At 42.8% G+C, this 15,421-nt stretch overlaps 1 protein-coding gene across 2 annotated transcripts in view; it reads right to left on the bottom strand.

Moving 5' to 3' along the window:
- The window catches only part of LOC134582368 (receptor-interacting serine/threonine-protein kinase 3-like), a 29,833-nt gene extending 15,552 nt beyond the window's left edge, over window positions 1-14,281 (bottom strand). The window contains exons 1-4 of one of the 2 annotated variants that reach the window (XM_063438944.1): window positions 14,038-14,281; window positions 3,856-4,183; window positions 3,296-3,435; window positions 2,507-2,556 (exon numbers count right to left, since the gene is read on the bottom strand). In XM_063438944.1, the coding sequence (XP_063295014.1) occupies window positions 2,507-2,556; window positions 3,296-3,435; window positions 3,856-4,183; window positions 14,038-14,162 (643 nt within the window). In that variant the 5' untranslated portion in view covers window positions 14,163-14,281. The remainder of the gene's footprint in view (window positions 1-2,506; window positions 2,557-3,295; window positions 3,436-3,855; window positions 4,184-14,037) is intronic. The other variant, XM_063438945.1, reaches the window with a different exon arrangement.
- Between the last annotated feature and the right edge of the window lie 1,140 nt (window positions 14,282-15,421).

Raw genomic sequence — 15,421 nt, 5'->3', positions numbered from 1 at the left:
CCTGGTTGCTGCGACACACGCTTGAGAACATCTGAACCAAATAAGTTTATCTTGGTCTCATTGGACCACGGGACATGGTTCCTGTAATCCATGTCCTTAGTCTGCATGTCTTCAGCAAACTGTTTGCAGGCTTCCCACCCAGTATAACTAACTGTAACCTAACCTACACATAACATCTAATGTGTGTGGGAGCCTGGAGTGTCCCTTTATAATATAAACCCACCCAGTATAACCAACAGTAACCTAACTTACACAGTGTATCTAACGTGTGTGGGAGCCTGGAGTGTCCCTTTAATAATATAAACCCACCCAGTATAACTAACTGTAACCTAACCTACACAGTGCATCTAACGTGTGTGGGAGCCTGGAGTGTCCCTTAAATAAAATAAACCCACCCACTATAACAAACTGTAACCTAACCTACACAGTGTACCTAACGTGTGTGGGAGCCTGGAGTGTCCCTTTAATAATATAAACCCACCCAGTATAACTAACTGTAACCTAACCTACACAGTGCATCTAACGTGTGTGGGAGCCTGGAGTGTCCCTTTAATAATATAAACCCACCCAGTATAACTAACTGTAACCTAACCTACACAGTGCATCTAACGTGTGTGGGAGCCTGGAGTGTCCCTTTAATAATATAAACCCACCCAGTATAACTAACTGTAACCTAACCCACACAGTGCACCTAACGTGTGTGGGAGCCTGGAGTGTCCCATTAATAATATAAACCCACCCAGTATAACTAACTGTAACCTAACCTACACAGTGCATCTAACGTGTGTGGGAGCCAGGAGTGTCCCTTTAATAATATAAACCCACCCAGTATAACTAACGGTAACCTAACCTACACAGTGCATCTAACGTGTGTGGGAGCCTGGAGTGTCCCTTTAATAATATAAACCCACCCAGTATAACTAACTGTAACCTAACCTACACAGTGCGCCTAACGTGTGTGGGAGCCTGGAGTGTCCCTTTAATAATATAAACCCACCCAGTATAACTGTAACCTAACCTACACAGTGCATCTAACGTGCTTGGGAGCCTGGAGTGTCCCTTTAATAATATAAACCCACCCAGTATAACTAACTGTAACCTAACCTACACAGTGCATCTAACGTGTGTGGGAGCCTGGAGTGTCCCTTTAATAATATAAACCCACCCAGTATAACTAACTGTAACCTAACCTACACAGTGCGCCTAACGTGTGTGGGAGCCTGGAATGTCCCATTAATAATATAAACCCACCCAGTATAACTAATTGTAACCTAACCTACACAGTGCATCTAACGTGTGTGGGAGCCTGGAGTGTCCCTTTAATAATATAAACCCACCCAGTATAACTGTAACCTAACCTACACAGTGCATCTAACGTGTGTGGGAGCCTGGAGTGTCCCTTTAATAATATAAACCCACCCAGTATAACTGTAACCTAACCTACACAGTGCATCTAACGTGTGTGGGAGCCTGGAGTGTCCCTTTAATAATATAAACCCACCCAGTATAACTAACTGTAACCTAACCTACACAGTGCATCTAACGTGTGTGGGAGCCTGGAGTGTCCCTTTAATAATATAAACCCACCCAGTATAACTAACTGTAATCTAACCTACACAGTGCACCTAACGTGTGTGGGAGACTGGAGTATCCCTTTAATAACATAAACCCACCCAGTATAATTAACTGTAACCTAACCTACACATTGCACCTAACGTGTGTGGGAGCCTGGAGTGTCCCTTTAATAATATAAACCCACCCAGTATAACTGTAACCTAACCTACACAGTGCATCTAACGTGTGTGGGAGCCTGGAGTGTCCCTTTAATAATATAAACCCACCCAGTATAACTGTAACTTAACCTACACAGTGCATACATTTGTGGGAGCCCTGGAGTGTCCCTTTAATAATACACCCTGTTCCAAATTATTATACAAATGATATTTTCTCATTTACCTAAATAATTGATGTAAATAACAGTCAGCATAATTCTCATGTTATCAACAATTAAGAGTACAATTCAAATTTTATCGAACAAACCTCCTAATGATAACAGTATTTTTTTTTAAACATAAAAAACTTACAATGCACTGTTCCAAATTATTACGCACAGTAAGTTTCAAAACACTTAATAGGTTGTAAAGAACTGAAAATTGTCATTTGTTGTGTTTGCAGCATATTTACTGAAATCAAAAGCTATTTCAATTAAACTTATAACAACATTTTAACTTTTTAAACATTTTAACAGGTCACGTTACATTTTAACATAGGACCCCTTATTTGATAGCAGCTTCACAAGTCTTGCATCTATTGAACTTGTGAGGTTTTGGACAGTTTCTGCTTGAATTTGTTTGCAAGATGTCAGAATAGCCTCCCAGAGCTGCTGTTTGGATGTAAACTGCCTCCCACCCTCATAGATCTTTTGCTTGAGGATGCTCAGTGCATCAAACGTGTGTGGGAGCCTGGGGTGCACCTAAAACCGTTAAGAAAATTTGAATTGACCTACCTTGGTAAGGTTCTTCTCCTGATAAAACAGACCAGGTTAAGATTCCAAAGCTGTAAGATAAACACTATGTGATGATGGATTCTCTATATGGGAGATTTCAATCACTGTTCAATGCAAGAAGTATACAGAAATATATTATATTTTAACCTTTATAATTGCTAAACATCAAATTCCATATGGCTTTGTCTGAGAGTGAGATGGTTTTACTTTTATTTGACTCCCACATCCTTTATATAATCTGGGATATATTTCATTAGATAAAACATTGAAAATCCCCTAAAACGTGTGGAAATCTTTGTCCTGTGATCCTATGTCTTCACAATCCAGCTCAGTCTTGGCACACCCAGGGTACACAATGTATTGGTAAAGAAAAAATGGAGACAGTGGCATTGTCTGCTCTAAAATGTTAAAGTTGAACGTTCCTGCTGGTTTCCATAGTGTCTGCCCCACGTTTACTCTCCTGGGCCACCTTCTAAAACAGAACACTGATAACTATTCCTGTATTAACATATTTAGATATTTGGCTAACGCAGACTTCATGAATTATCACACAGAAGTTCCCATTTAAAAGTGAATGAAAAGTAACATTACGTATAATTCATATCGATGTCTTTCTTTAGTGAAGTGTTTCCATATTGGTGTTATCGTTTATAAATAGACTTGGAAACCCTGTGCCATTATTAGACTGAACTATAAACCAGTTGCTTCTCAAATATTATTGTATATATTAAGAAAATATATGGACTATCTAAAAACTGAAACAGTATGTTTATCTGTGGTCTGCCATACCTGAATATATCGTAGGCTTTGGTGGGCTTGTTGTTAAGGTCATTAAAAGCTTCGGGGGGCATATATGCCAGAGTACCTGTACAATAATTTTGTCCTGATGAATTCATTCCCAAAATCTTGGACAATCCAAAATCTGTGATCTAAAAAAGGAGTAGGTGAAAATTCAACATCTTGGTAAGTGCTCAATACCAGCAGTTTTTTTTGTCTCTTTGTCATTCAGTCCACTACAGTCCATTCTTTCAGAAACAATAGAGCTTAAGAATGGACAGAAGGAGATGAAAAAATGAGCTAAGTGACAAGACTGTAAGTAAAGAATTAATCGAGACAAGTCAACATTCTCACTGGATTCTGTCCACTTAGCCTTCGTCATGTTTTAGATCTGATCCATATCAATTTTAATCAGATTTGGAAGATTTGGGAGCAAACATACACTAATTTCCAGACACATTATACAATTTCTATCCTACTCTTCCTGTCCTCAAAAATCTCTGTCACAAACCATTCTTTCCATCTCAGTTAAATGTTGTTTGACAACATAGTAGAAATGAAAATGTACTTACCTTGACGTCTAAGTGCCTATTCAGTAGAACGTTGCCAGGTTTTAGGTCTCTGTGAATTATTGGAGGATCAAGGCTGTGGAGATAATTCATTCCCAGGACCACTTGGTAGAGAATTTGAAACTTTAAGGCCCAGGGAACTTCTAAGGATCTGGTGAACAAAGTGTGGAGGGAACCGTGTGGCATATACTCCATAACTAGACAAGGCTTCTCGAGGTCTCCTTCTCCTTTATCGTATACCCCAAGGACGAGCAAGACATAGGTATTACACGCTTTCACCATTATGTCTCTTTCCTTTTCCACTTTTTTTGTCAGATCCTGAATACTGGAGCTGAAAAACCCAAATCATTAGATTATAGTCAGATATTTACTGTGTCTAATGGCTTCTTTTAATTCACCTCACGTTGAAGTACGGTCTTATTATTGGATGTTATGGCCAGGCCACCACAATGGTTTAATTTGCAAACACTATGTCAACTTTCCCATTTAATTCAGGAAAGCAAAGCAGAATGTTAGTCCATTCATGGGTGAAGAACTTTGAAGGCACATCCAAATTTGGGATTGATTTGAATAAAACATTTTTTTGTTGTTAATCTGTAACAGACATCCTAGCTTCTATAATCGTGCTGATTTTGCTTAAGAAAAATTAATTAATTAGAAAATTGAGCAAGACTTCTGGGATCATTCCAGTGTTATATACCAAGACCCAATTTCCACCTTCACCTTTGACCTGTGGCTTTGCTCCATGACCATCACATGTCTGTGTGTATAACAGCTGCAGACAACAAGGACATTGGACAGGATTGCTCAATTTATCCATCCATAAATGTATCTACCTGTTTATCTATGGATTTACACACCTCTAATGTGATAAGTCCTCCATCTCTACTATTCCCTGTATCAATTACATCCATAGTTCAAACATTCTTTAGATCTGGGATTGGTTATACAGCCAAGAAATAGTAGATTTATCATGAACTCAATTCTTACAAGCAAAGACCAAGAATAAAACATAATTTATCAGGTGATTTCTATCGCTTTTCAGGCCCGGCCCGGCCATCGGACTAACTGGGCAAATGCCTGGTGGGCCATGATGACCATGTGCCGAGGCTGACAGGAGAGATGCAGGACTGGCACTATCCAAGCACCGGCCCTGCTGTGTGTCATCATGGGTGAATGGGGAAATAAAAGATCTCCCTCACCAGCCCACTGTCACTACACTGCAAGAGAGAAAAGGAAAGGGGAGAGCAGGACACAGCTTCACCTTGAATGTTCCTCTTGCAAGCTCAGAACATTGCCATGGCTACCATGCCAAAGCTCCTACTCATCTCCATACCGGATCTCGTCAAAGTGAACTCTAGCCAGAGGTGCTGCAGTACCACCTGTCTGTAGCAAAAAATGATCGTGGCCTCTAATTCTCCTGAATCTGCCATAAACCAGAAAATAAAAACTTCTAAAACACTGACAAGTTCCCACATGCAGCAAAATGCAGATGTGCTTTCACTTTCAGAACGGTTTGATAAATACTAAAATCAGAATACGGCTGATTCATATATCCTGTCTCTCGGCCTCATTAAACCTCAAGTTATTTAGCCCTGCATACCATATAAAATGGAATCTTTGATATCCTAGTGCTGAATAAACAAACATAAAGCTGTACAAAAAATTCACAAACTTGAAATCATTCAAAGTTACTCCATCTAACTGATACTCCGAGGTGTATCATTGGTGGGGTTCTCCATCAAACTGATATCTCAAAGTGTTTCATTTGAGGGGTTCTCCATATAATTGATAGTCCGAAGCATATCATTTGTGGGTGTAGCGGTACTTACCTTATCCGGGGGCCGGCCGCGGTCCTCTCTTCAAGCCGCGCGCGGTCCTGCGGCTGCACGAGCCGCGCGCGGCTCATCCGACTGCTCAAACAGGAAGGCGGGCAGTGACCGCGAGAAGCGGTCACGTGTCCCGCCTGCAGCTAAGAGCGCGCCGCGAATCTCGGGCGCGCTCTTAAAGAGACAGTGGGAGCCTAAATTGCAAAAAGGCTCCCATTGGCTCCTGTCACGCCAATCACCCCATACACTTACCTGTTGGGGGAGTGGAAGAGACAGGAGCCAATCACGTTAGTTTGAAGGCTACTTATACTTACCCTTTTCCCTTAGTTCCTTGCCCTATCGTGGTTTCTGCTACAGTTCCCTTTAGTGCTTGTTGTATTCAGTTGTGTTTCTCCGTACTTGACCTTGGCTTTGTATTCTGACTTCGTTTTCGCTTTATCCTTGTCTGTACTGTTTGCCGGCTTGCTGATTCCTGTGTACCAGACCCCGGCTAGTTCTCGTTTACGCTGTCTCTTTGTGCCCTTGACCTCGGATCGCTCCTGACTCTGTACTTCTCCTTTACGTCGAGTCCGGCCACTCTAAGGTCCGGTAGACGTATCTCTCCTCTGTGCTGTCTTCTGTTTTGCTGGATCCTGCGTGTAGGGGTATATACACGTTACATTACGATAGGGCCATGGACCCCGCAGATTTAGCTCAACAGATGGCGACCCATGAGGCTAGATTTGTAGAGCAGGATCACCGTATGGATCAAATAGCTCAGGCTCTCCAGACGCTCTTAGCTAGAACCATTCCAGCAACCGCACCTAACCCTCCTGCACCCCTGCTTCCTGAAGTATCGACTATGCCTAATGCTACAGCACATTTAACGCCTCCTCCTAGGTATGGAGGGGATTCTAAGACATGCAGAGGGTTCATTAACCAAATAGAGTTTCATTTTGAAATGTATCCACGTTCATTTCCCACAGAGAGGTCCAAAGTTGGGTTCTTTATGCACCAACTTACCGACAAAGCACTTGAATGGGCAAACCCTATTTGGGAGGCTAATGGACCTATGGTGCATAACTTTCACAGTTTCCTAACAGCTTTTCGCAGAACTTTTGACACTATGAAAAGGTCTAAGAATGCCGCTAGAGCATTAATGAGGGTTAAACAGGGTTCTAGGTCTGTGGCTGATTACGCTATACAGTTTCGTACCCTTGCCTCACAGGTCGATTGGACCAATAATGGGTTAACTACTGCCTTCATGGAAGGCTTATCAGATTCTATATTGGATGAGGTAGCGGCTAAGGAACTTCCTGTTGCCTTAGAGGACCTTATTGACTACCTCATCGATATAGATAATAGGATTCGGGACAGGCTCTATACCAAGAACAGGAATAGACGTTTTGTTACGCCTATTCACCCCAGAGTTAATCCACCGGAGAGTGTAAAAGTATCTGAAGAGGAGCCAATGCAATTAGGGGTTGCCAAACTCTCTGATAATGAAAAATTACATAGGAGAAGAGAGGGACTCTGCCTATATTGTGGTAGGAGAGAACATATGGTAAAGGAGTGTCCTCTGCTCCCGGAAAACTCTCGCACCTAAGACCTTATAGGGGACTGGCCTTGGGTGTGATTTCTAAGTCTCCTACATTGCCTCCTAACCGACTGCTTCTCCCTGTTTCTTTACATATGGGAGAGAGTTGTATAGTTGAAAACATATACGCCCTGGTTGACTCTGGGGCAGCTGAGAATTTTATAGACTCTGGTTTTGTAAAGAAAAACAATATTCCCATCAGGGAGAAGGAGATACCCTTGGCCGTTGAGGCCATAGATGGTAGACCATTGATATCTCCAGTTGTTACTCACGAGACTGCACCGCTACACATGTACACAGGGGTTCTACACTATGAAACCATTCGGTTCCAGGTCATCACCTCTCCCTCTTCACAGTTGGTATTAGGGTATCCATGGTTACGTGCCCACAATCCCATTTTTGACTGGGAGACAGGGCAGATAAAATCATGGAGTGAAGCCTGCCATGAGTCATGTACTATTGAAGTCACGCCTGTGAATTCTATTAACGTTCCTACTGTTCCTCCTTTATCTACGGCTATACCCTCTCAGTATTTAACTTTAAAGACTGTCTTTGATAAAAGAGAGGCTGACAAATTACCGCCTCACAGACCCTACGATTGTGCTATTGATTTGTTGCCTGGTACGATACCTCCCAAGGGCAGGGTGTACCCCCTATCGGTTCAAGAAAACCGTGTCATGGAGGAGTACATTAAAGAATCATTAGAAAAGGGATTTATTAGGAGATCCTCTTCTCCGGCTGGAGCGGGGTTCTTCTTTGTATCGAAGAAAGAAGGTGATTTAAGACCTTGCATTGATTATAGAGGTCTTAATAAAATCACCATCAAAAATGCTTACCCTATACCGTTAATAACAGAATTGTTTGACAGGCTCAAACATGCTACGGTATTCACCAAATTAGATCTTAGAGGAGCATACAATTTGATACGTATAAAAAAGGACCACGAATGGAAAACAGCCTTTAACACTCGGTCAGGTCATTATGAGTATACCGTCATGCCATTTGGGCTTTGCAATGCCCCAGCAGTGTTCCAAGAATTTATTAATGATGTCTTAAGGGACTTTATTCACTCATTTGTTATTGTGTACTTGGATGACATTTTAATATATTCTACAGACATTCACACTCATCACAGACATGTTACGACAGTTCTGAAGACCCTTCTTGCTAATGGTCTTTATTGCAAATTAGAAAAATGTCTATTCGACCAATCCGAGGTCCAGTTTTTAGGGTATTTGATTTCCGCTGAGGGTTTTCGGATGGATCCCCAGAAGCTCGCTGCGGTCATAGAATGGCCTCTGCCACAAGGTCTGAAAGCCATCCAGCGTTTTCTGGGTTTCTCTAATTATTATAGACGTTTTATCAAAGGTTTTTCGTCTATAGTAGCGCCTATTACTCGTATGACTAAAAAGGATGGCAATACACGTGTCTGGTCTACTGAGGCACTTCAGGCTTTTGACTTTCTTAAGACTACGTTCGCCTCTGCCCCTATTTTACAGCATCCTGTCCCCTCATTGCCATATATACTTGAGGTTGATGCTTCCGATATAGGGGTAGGTGCTGTCTTATCCCAAAGAGAGTCTCCTGACAAGCCATTGCATCCTTGTGGCTTCTTTTCTAAACAAATGTCCAAAGCAGAAAGGAATTATGATGTGGGTAATCGCGAACTCCTTGCTATCATTTTAGCACTTAAAGAATGGAGACATTTGTTAGAAGGCACTAAGGATCCCATCCTCATATTTACGGATCATAAGAACCTGTCCTACCTTAGCGAAGCTAAAAGATTGTCTTCCAGGCAGGCTAGGTGGTCACTGTTCTTGTCTCATTTTAATTATATAATAACCTATAGGCCAGGCGACCGGAACACTAAAGCGGACGCTCTGTCCAGACAATTCGAGACTATTGACAAACAGGAGATTGATGTCACTCCTGTCATTCCCCCAGACAGGATAATAGCAACTACTATATTGTCTATTTCCTCGTCCCTCTTGCAGGCCATACAAGCGAAACAGAGCATGGCACCTGGCGAGAGGCCTAATGATAAATTGTTCGTTGACGTTCCCGAGAGACGGGATATTCTGTCACTGTATCACGATACTAAGACTGCTGGACATCCTGGTATTTCCAAAACAGTGTCAGCCGTTTCTCGGTATTTCTGGTGGGATACCTTACGTAAGGATGTTACTGACTATATAAGTGCTTGTTCTACTTGTGCATGTATGAAAACCTCTCGTAGAGTTCCTTGTGGGCTGTTGCATCCGTTACCCGTTCCCGAGAGACCTTGGTCTAATCTATCAATGGATTTTATTGTTGAATTACCCCCTTCGAATGGTAACACAGTCATCCTAATGATAGTAGATCGGTTTTCCAAAATGGCTCACTTTGTGTCTCTTCGCAAGTTGCCCACTTCCAAGGAACTGGCTCTTATCTTCGCTAAAGAAGTGTTTCGATTACATGGTATTCCCTTATCTATTGTATCCGATAGGGGTAGCCAATTTATTTCCAGGTTCTGGAAAGCCTTTTGTTCGGAGATGGGTATTTCCCTCTCATTTTCTTCCGCTTACCATCCCCAGTCTAATGGAGCTGCTGAACGTGCCAACCAGTCTCTGGAGCAGTACCTCCGTTGTTTTGTGTCTCACCATCAGGACAATTGGTCTGACCTGCTTCCTTGGGCTGAATTTGCTCGGAATAACGCCACTCATGATTCTTCCGGCAAAAGCCCTTTTTACGTTGTCTATGGCCAGCATCCCGTTGTTCTTCCGGCTGCATTCTCCTCACAGGGCATGCCAGTTCTGGATGAGCATTTGGCTGGTTTGCGTAATACTTGGGAGCAGGTTCAGCGTTCTTTGGTGGACTCTGCTGCCCGCCAGAAGGCTCAGGCTGACAAGCATCGCAGAGCGGCTCCTTCCTATGTTGTGGGGGACAGGGTTTTGCTTTCCACACGGAATATTCGCCTCCGGGTGCCTTCTATGAAATTGGCTCCCCGCTTCATTGGTCCTTATCGCATTATACATAAGGTTAATCCCGTTTCTTATGCCTTGGGTCTGCCTAAAAATCTGCGTATACCCAATGTATTTCACACCTCGTTGTTGAAGCCTTACGTACGCAACCGCTATACCCGGAGTACACCCCCTCCCCCTCCTGTCTCTGTGGAGGGTCATGAGGAGTTCGAAGTGTCTGCTGTTATTGACTCTCGTTTCCTCAGGGGTCGGCTTCAGTACTTGGTACATTGGAAGGGTTATGGGCCTGAGGAGCGCAGTTGGATTTCTGCGGATGCTGTTCATGCTCCCCGCCTTGTACGTTCTTTCCATTCGCGTTTTCCTGCCAGACCTGGTCCTGCCCGCCCGGAGGGCGTGTCCTCAGGGGGGGGTACTGTAGCGGTACTTACCTTATCCGGGGGCCGGCCGCGGTCCTCTCTTCAAGCCGCGCGCGGTCCTGCGGCTGCACGAGCCGCGCGCGGCTCATCCGACTGCTCAAACAGGAAGGCGGGCAGTGACCGCGAGAAGCGGTCACGTGTCCCGCCTGCAGCTAAGAGCGCGCCGCGAATCTCGGGCGCGCTCTTAAAGAGACAGTGGGAGCCTAAATTGCAAAAAGGCTCCCATTGGCTCCTGTCACGCCAATCACCCCATACACTTACCTGTTGGGGGAGTGGAAGAGACAGGAGCCAATCACGTTAGTTTGAAGGCTACTTATACTTACCCTTTTCCCTTAGTTCCTTGCCCTATCGTGGTTTCTGCTACAGTTCCCTTTAGTGCTTGTTGTATTCAGTTGTGTTTCTCCGTACTTGACCTTGGCTTTGTATTCTGACTTCGTTTTCGCTTTATCCTTGTCTGTACTGTTTGCCGGCTTGCTGATTCCTGTGTACCAGACCCCGGCTAGTTCTCGTTTACGCTGTCTCTTTGTGCCCTTGACCTCGGATCGCTCCTGACTCTGTACTTCTCCTTTACGTCGAGTCCGGCCACTCTAAGGTCCGGTAGACGTATCTCTCCTCTGTGCTGTCTTCTGTTTTGCTGGATCCTGCGTGTAGGGGTATATACACGTTACAGTGGGATACTCTGTCTAACTGATACTCTGAGAAGTATAAAATATGTCGAAGTGTAATGGATTGGTTGATAAAGTGCCAATAAAGAGCCAAGTCTCAGAGTAAGAATTACTGATTAGGACAGTATCTTCCATCTTTAACAATAGATTAGGACCACCGATATTGGGGAGCTTTGATTTAGGATTGGGCTCAGTGAAAAAGGCAGACAGATACATAACTTGTATTTTGTGTGTGGATTACTTTTCCTGTATTTTGAAATCTAAGTTTAAAAATCTCAGAGCATCGGGAAATGTGAATGGTGGTGGACTGTATTGCACGTGCTAGTCATGCTGTGTCCATCACTGGTGCCCTCATGCCACTCTAACATGTAAGTTGTGTTGGTTGTTGTGGCGGACACCCCGATGGGAAGAGGGGTTTCGCCGCCAGAGATATTCTTTTTCCCCCCAGTGTGAGTAGAGCTGCAATAATCCTGGAAGCGATAATCCTAAAACGTAGTGAAATAGCTGCTACAAGGGTAAAACTAGAACTGCTTTAATGGGAGATACAGCTGGCCTTTTTGCAAGTCCCCATGCAAGGGGTTTCTGGTGACACATTCCAGGGGCATTCCCCACTGGACCTGAGAGGGGACAACAACATAAGCACACACATAATTACATTACCCTTCATGTCCAGGAGAAGCATAATAAAAACATCCCAAAATATATATTTAACAGTGAGATATCCCTTCAAGTTCTATATCCCCTGGGTCTGAGCACCCAACATATCCCGAAAACTCTCAGATCCCACGAACGCAGCCGAAACACCACCGGGGTATAGTTTTGACCGATCGCACATGAGGCGCATGCCCAAAATAGTTCCATGAAATCAGGCTGTGCGGTCAGTCTCTTTCGGGAATATAGAATACATAATATTTATACGAATAACAATTCGTGCATATGTTCACAGTGTATCTGTGGTTCGAGAGATGTTGAATGCCGCTTTGTTCGTATAAATAATAGCGAACCGATTTTAGTTCCATACACTTGACAACCAAACATCGCTGTCTGTGTTCATGTCCCAAGATGACCACCGCCACGTGTTCGCACTTACGAACGACGACCACCCAGCTGACCGCTTAGAATGTTGAGGTGCTTGTGGTTACAGAGATGTTAGCAACGGTTAATGGGGTCAACAAGCCGCACACTCCGCATATGGGTGGTCTGTCGTTCGGTAAATTATTCGGTATTTGAATGGGGCAAAGTCAACATAAGTGGTGGATGTATTCCACCGAACAAACAGGCGAAGGGAACAAAGAGCTGTAAAATCCAGGGAGATCTGTCGGTTGGCAACCCTCAGAGTAATCCATGTTCTAAAAAATGCTAAATGGGAACAATGCCTTGAGTTCAGTTCATGTGGCAGATGATGACTGTCACAGGTGGCAACAGTTCTGAATTTGCCAGGACAGTCATTCCTTTTAGGGCACTGTTCTGCAAATCTAGGCAGGGGGACCTGTCCTGCTTTTTGAAATCTGCTGGCAGAGTTCAATATGCAGGAGGGGTCCATGCACTAGGGTCATGCATGGAGCCCCTCAGCAGTGCACAGGCAGACTGTCAGTCTACCTGGCCATTCTTACAAGGGGTGGCCTTATCTCTTTAATGGGCAGAACTGCCCCTCACACTCGGTCCTGGGCAGCCTGTACTCCTGCCCATCTACATCCATTCATCACAATTCAATCTTAATCAACATCCCTCCAGTCCAGAGATGATTAGAGCATGCAGGCGGCTAGGGACAATGTGTGTACACATGATAAGCACCATATCCGAACAACGCAACATGGTCTGGGAGGTAATGGAACAAAGAATTGTCCAGGAAAAATGACATTGTCGTGGGACCCAGAGGGCATACGCTGAAGGTTTAGAAAAGTCTTCAAGAGCATTATTGATATGGAAAACATATAAATATTGAAATATACATATATAAGCACAAGAAAAAGTTTGGTGAGACCAAACACAATAAAACTCGCCACAGTGCAAATAGATGTATTACAGCACTGAATGCATATCTCACATTGGATTGTGGAACGTCTTCCCTGCACACAGAAACTCGGAAAATCATGTATCTGCAGAAATGCAGGGTGCAGTCTGACATGGCGGTCTGGGCTCATTTGCACGTCAAGCTAGGAATTCTGGGATAGTTATGGAAACACGCTTTCTATATATAGACATAGCTAGTGTTTACAAAGGAGGATACTCTCCCAGAAGTTTCCAAAATCGTGTTAATCCAGTAAAAAGGTATTAAATGATACTAATTTCATATGTATATAACCAATGAAATTAATAATCTGCTTTCAATCCACCGTAAAATCTCTAAAATGGTAATTTGTACTTTATTGAACTCCGCGAGCGAGTGTTCACACACTGATGTTTACGTATGTCTGTGTGAGTGTAAGATTTATCCTTGTATAATTTTCTATCAGTGTCTCTGTGTGTAAGTGTATGTTTACGTATGTCTGTGTGAGTGTAAGATTTATCCTTGTATAATTTTCTATCAGTGTCTCTGTGTGTAAGTGTGTATGTTTACGTATGTCTGTGTGAGTGTAAGATTTATCCTTGTATAATTTTCTATCAGTGTCTCTGTGTGTAAGTGTGTATGTTTACGTATGTCTGTGTGAGTGTAAGATTTATCCTTGTATAATTTTCTATCAGTGTCTCTGTGTGTAAGTGTGTATGTTTACGTATGTCTGTGTATATACAATTTACCCTTGAATTACTTTCAGAGCGACCTCCATTCTCAGAGTTTTGCTCCATCCTTTGTACACCCGTCCAAAACCTCCATTCCCGATCAGTATTAATTGCTCCACATCACCCGATTTCAAAACCAGCATCTTCGCTACAAATTCCAAGAGATTAGTCGATGAAATGGTGAAGAGTTAAGGATATTGAAACAGAAAGTAGAAAAGCTGTGGGTTTACTCTATACAGAGGTCACGGAGAGGAGAGGGCTCTCTACATCTTTCCTTCCTGTGAGAAACATCTGTAAATTTAAAAGAACAGCACGTTCACTGATACATAGTGGCTGCAAGGCAGAAAATAACTCCCCTAAACACAGGCCCATTTAATGCACGCAGTTCTATATCTATATTTAAGAGTAAAAGATTGTCAGTTTTTAAAAAGATGAAGAGTCTTATAAACATTCTGCTTTTTGACAATTAGTCTAAATCTACATTGAAACCGCTGAAAAATGTGATCTATTTAGATAAAAACTATTTTGTTCCTGGGCGTTTTTGAATTTTTTTGGGTACTTTAATTTGAAGGTCCAGAGATAAAGTGTTATCTGACAAAAGTGGTGGCCAACTGGCGAACTATGAACTCCAGTTATGGCATGATAGCACTAATAAAACAAGTGTAACAATCTGAGCGTTCTTTAAAACTGGGCAAATGAAAAATAAAATGTAGGAAGAGAACATATAAATGAGAAACCCAGATATTTTCCAAAGTTCACATCCCCAAATCCAGAAAAACTCACTTTACTCAGATCTAGTATTGTAGACTTCTAATTTGAAGGAGATGCCTTTGTGTCATATGGGCTGATGTCCAGAAGTCTGATTTCTCTGATGCAAACTGAGTGAAAGCAACATATGGCAAAAGAGCATTAAGTATAAGCAGTGTATAAAGTAGTAAAAATGTTAAACCAAAACCTTTATTTGTGTGTGTGAACTGTGTCACCTAAACATCATAATCTACTAAAAGACTCTAGATTATCGAGTTCACATGACTGGTTCTTCTGCCACTTCAAATCTCTCCGATGTTGATCAATAATAACCAATCCTATTCACTGTGTCGATCACCTCACCCAATCCTATTCTCTATTTCCAACATCTCACTCAGTCTGATTCACTATGTACATCATTTCGCCCAATCCTATTTACTTTCTCCATCGCCTCACCCAATCCTATTCACTGTGTCCATCACCTCGTCCAATCCTATTCACTGTGTCCATCATCTCGCCCAATCCTATTTACTGTGGCCATTGCCTCATGCAATCCCATTTGCTGTGTCCATCATCTCACCCAATCAGATTCACTTTGTCCATCATCTCGCCCAATCCGATTCACTTTGTCCATCATCTCGTCCAATCCATTTCA

Source organism: Pelobates fuscus, chromosome 13 (genome assembly GCF_036172605.1).
Source record: "Pelobates fuscus isolate aPelFus1 chromosome 13, aPelFus1.pri, whole genome shotgun sequence".
NCBI lineage: Eukaryota > Metazoa > Chordata > Amphibia > Anura > Pelobatidae > Pelobates > Pelobates fuscus.
This window is presented reverse-complemented; position numbering and strand designations above follow the sequence as displayed.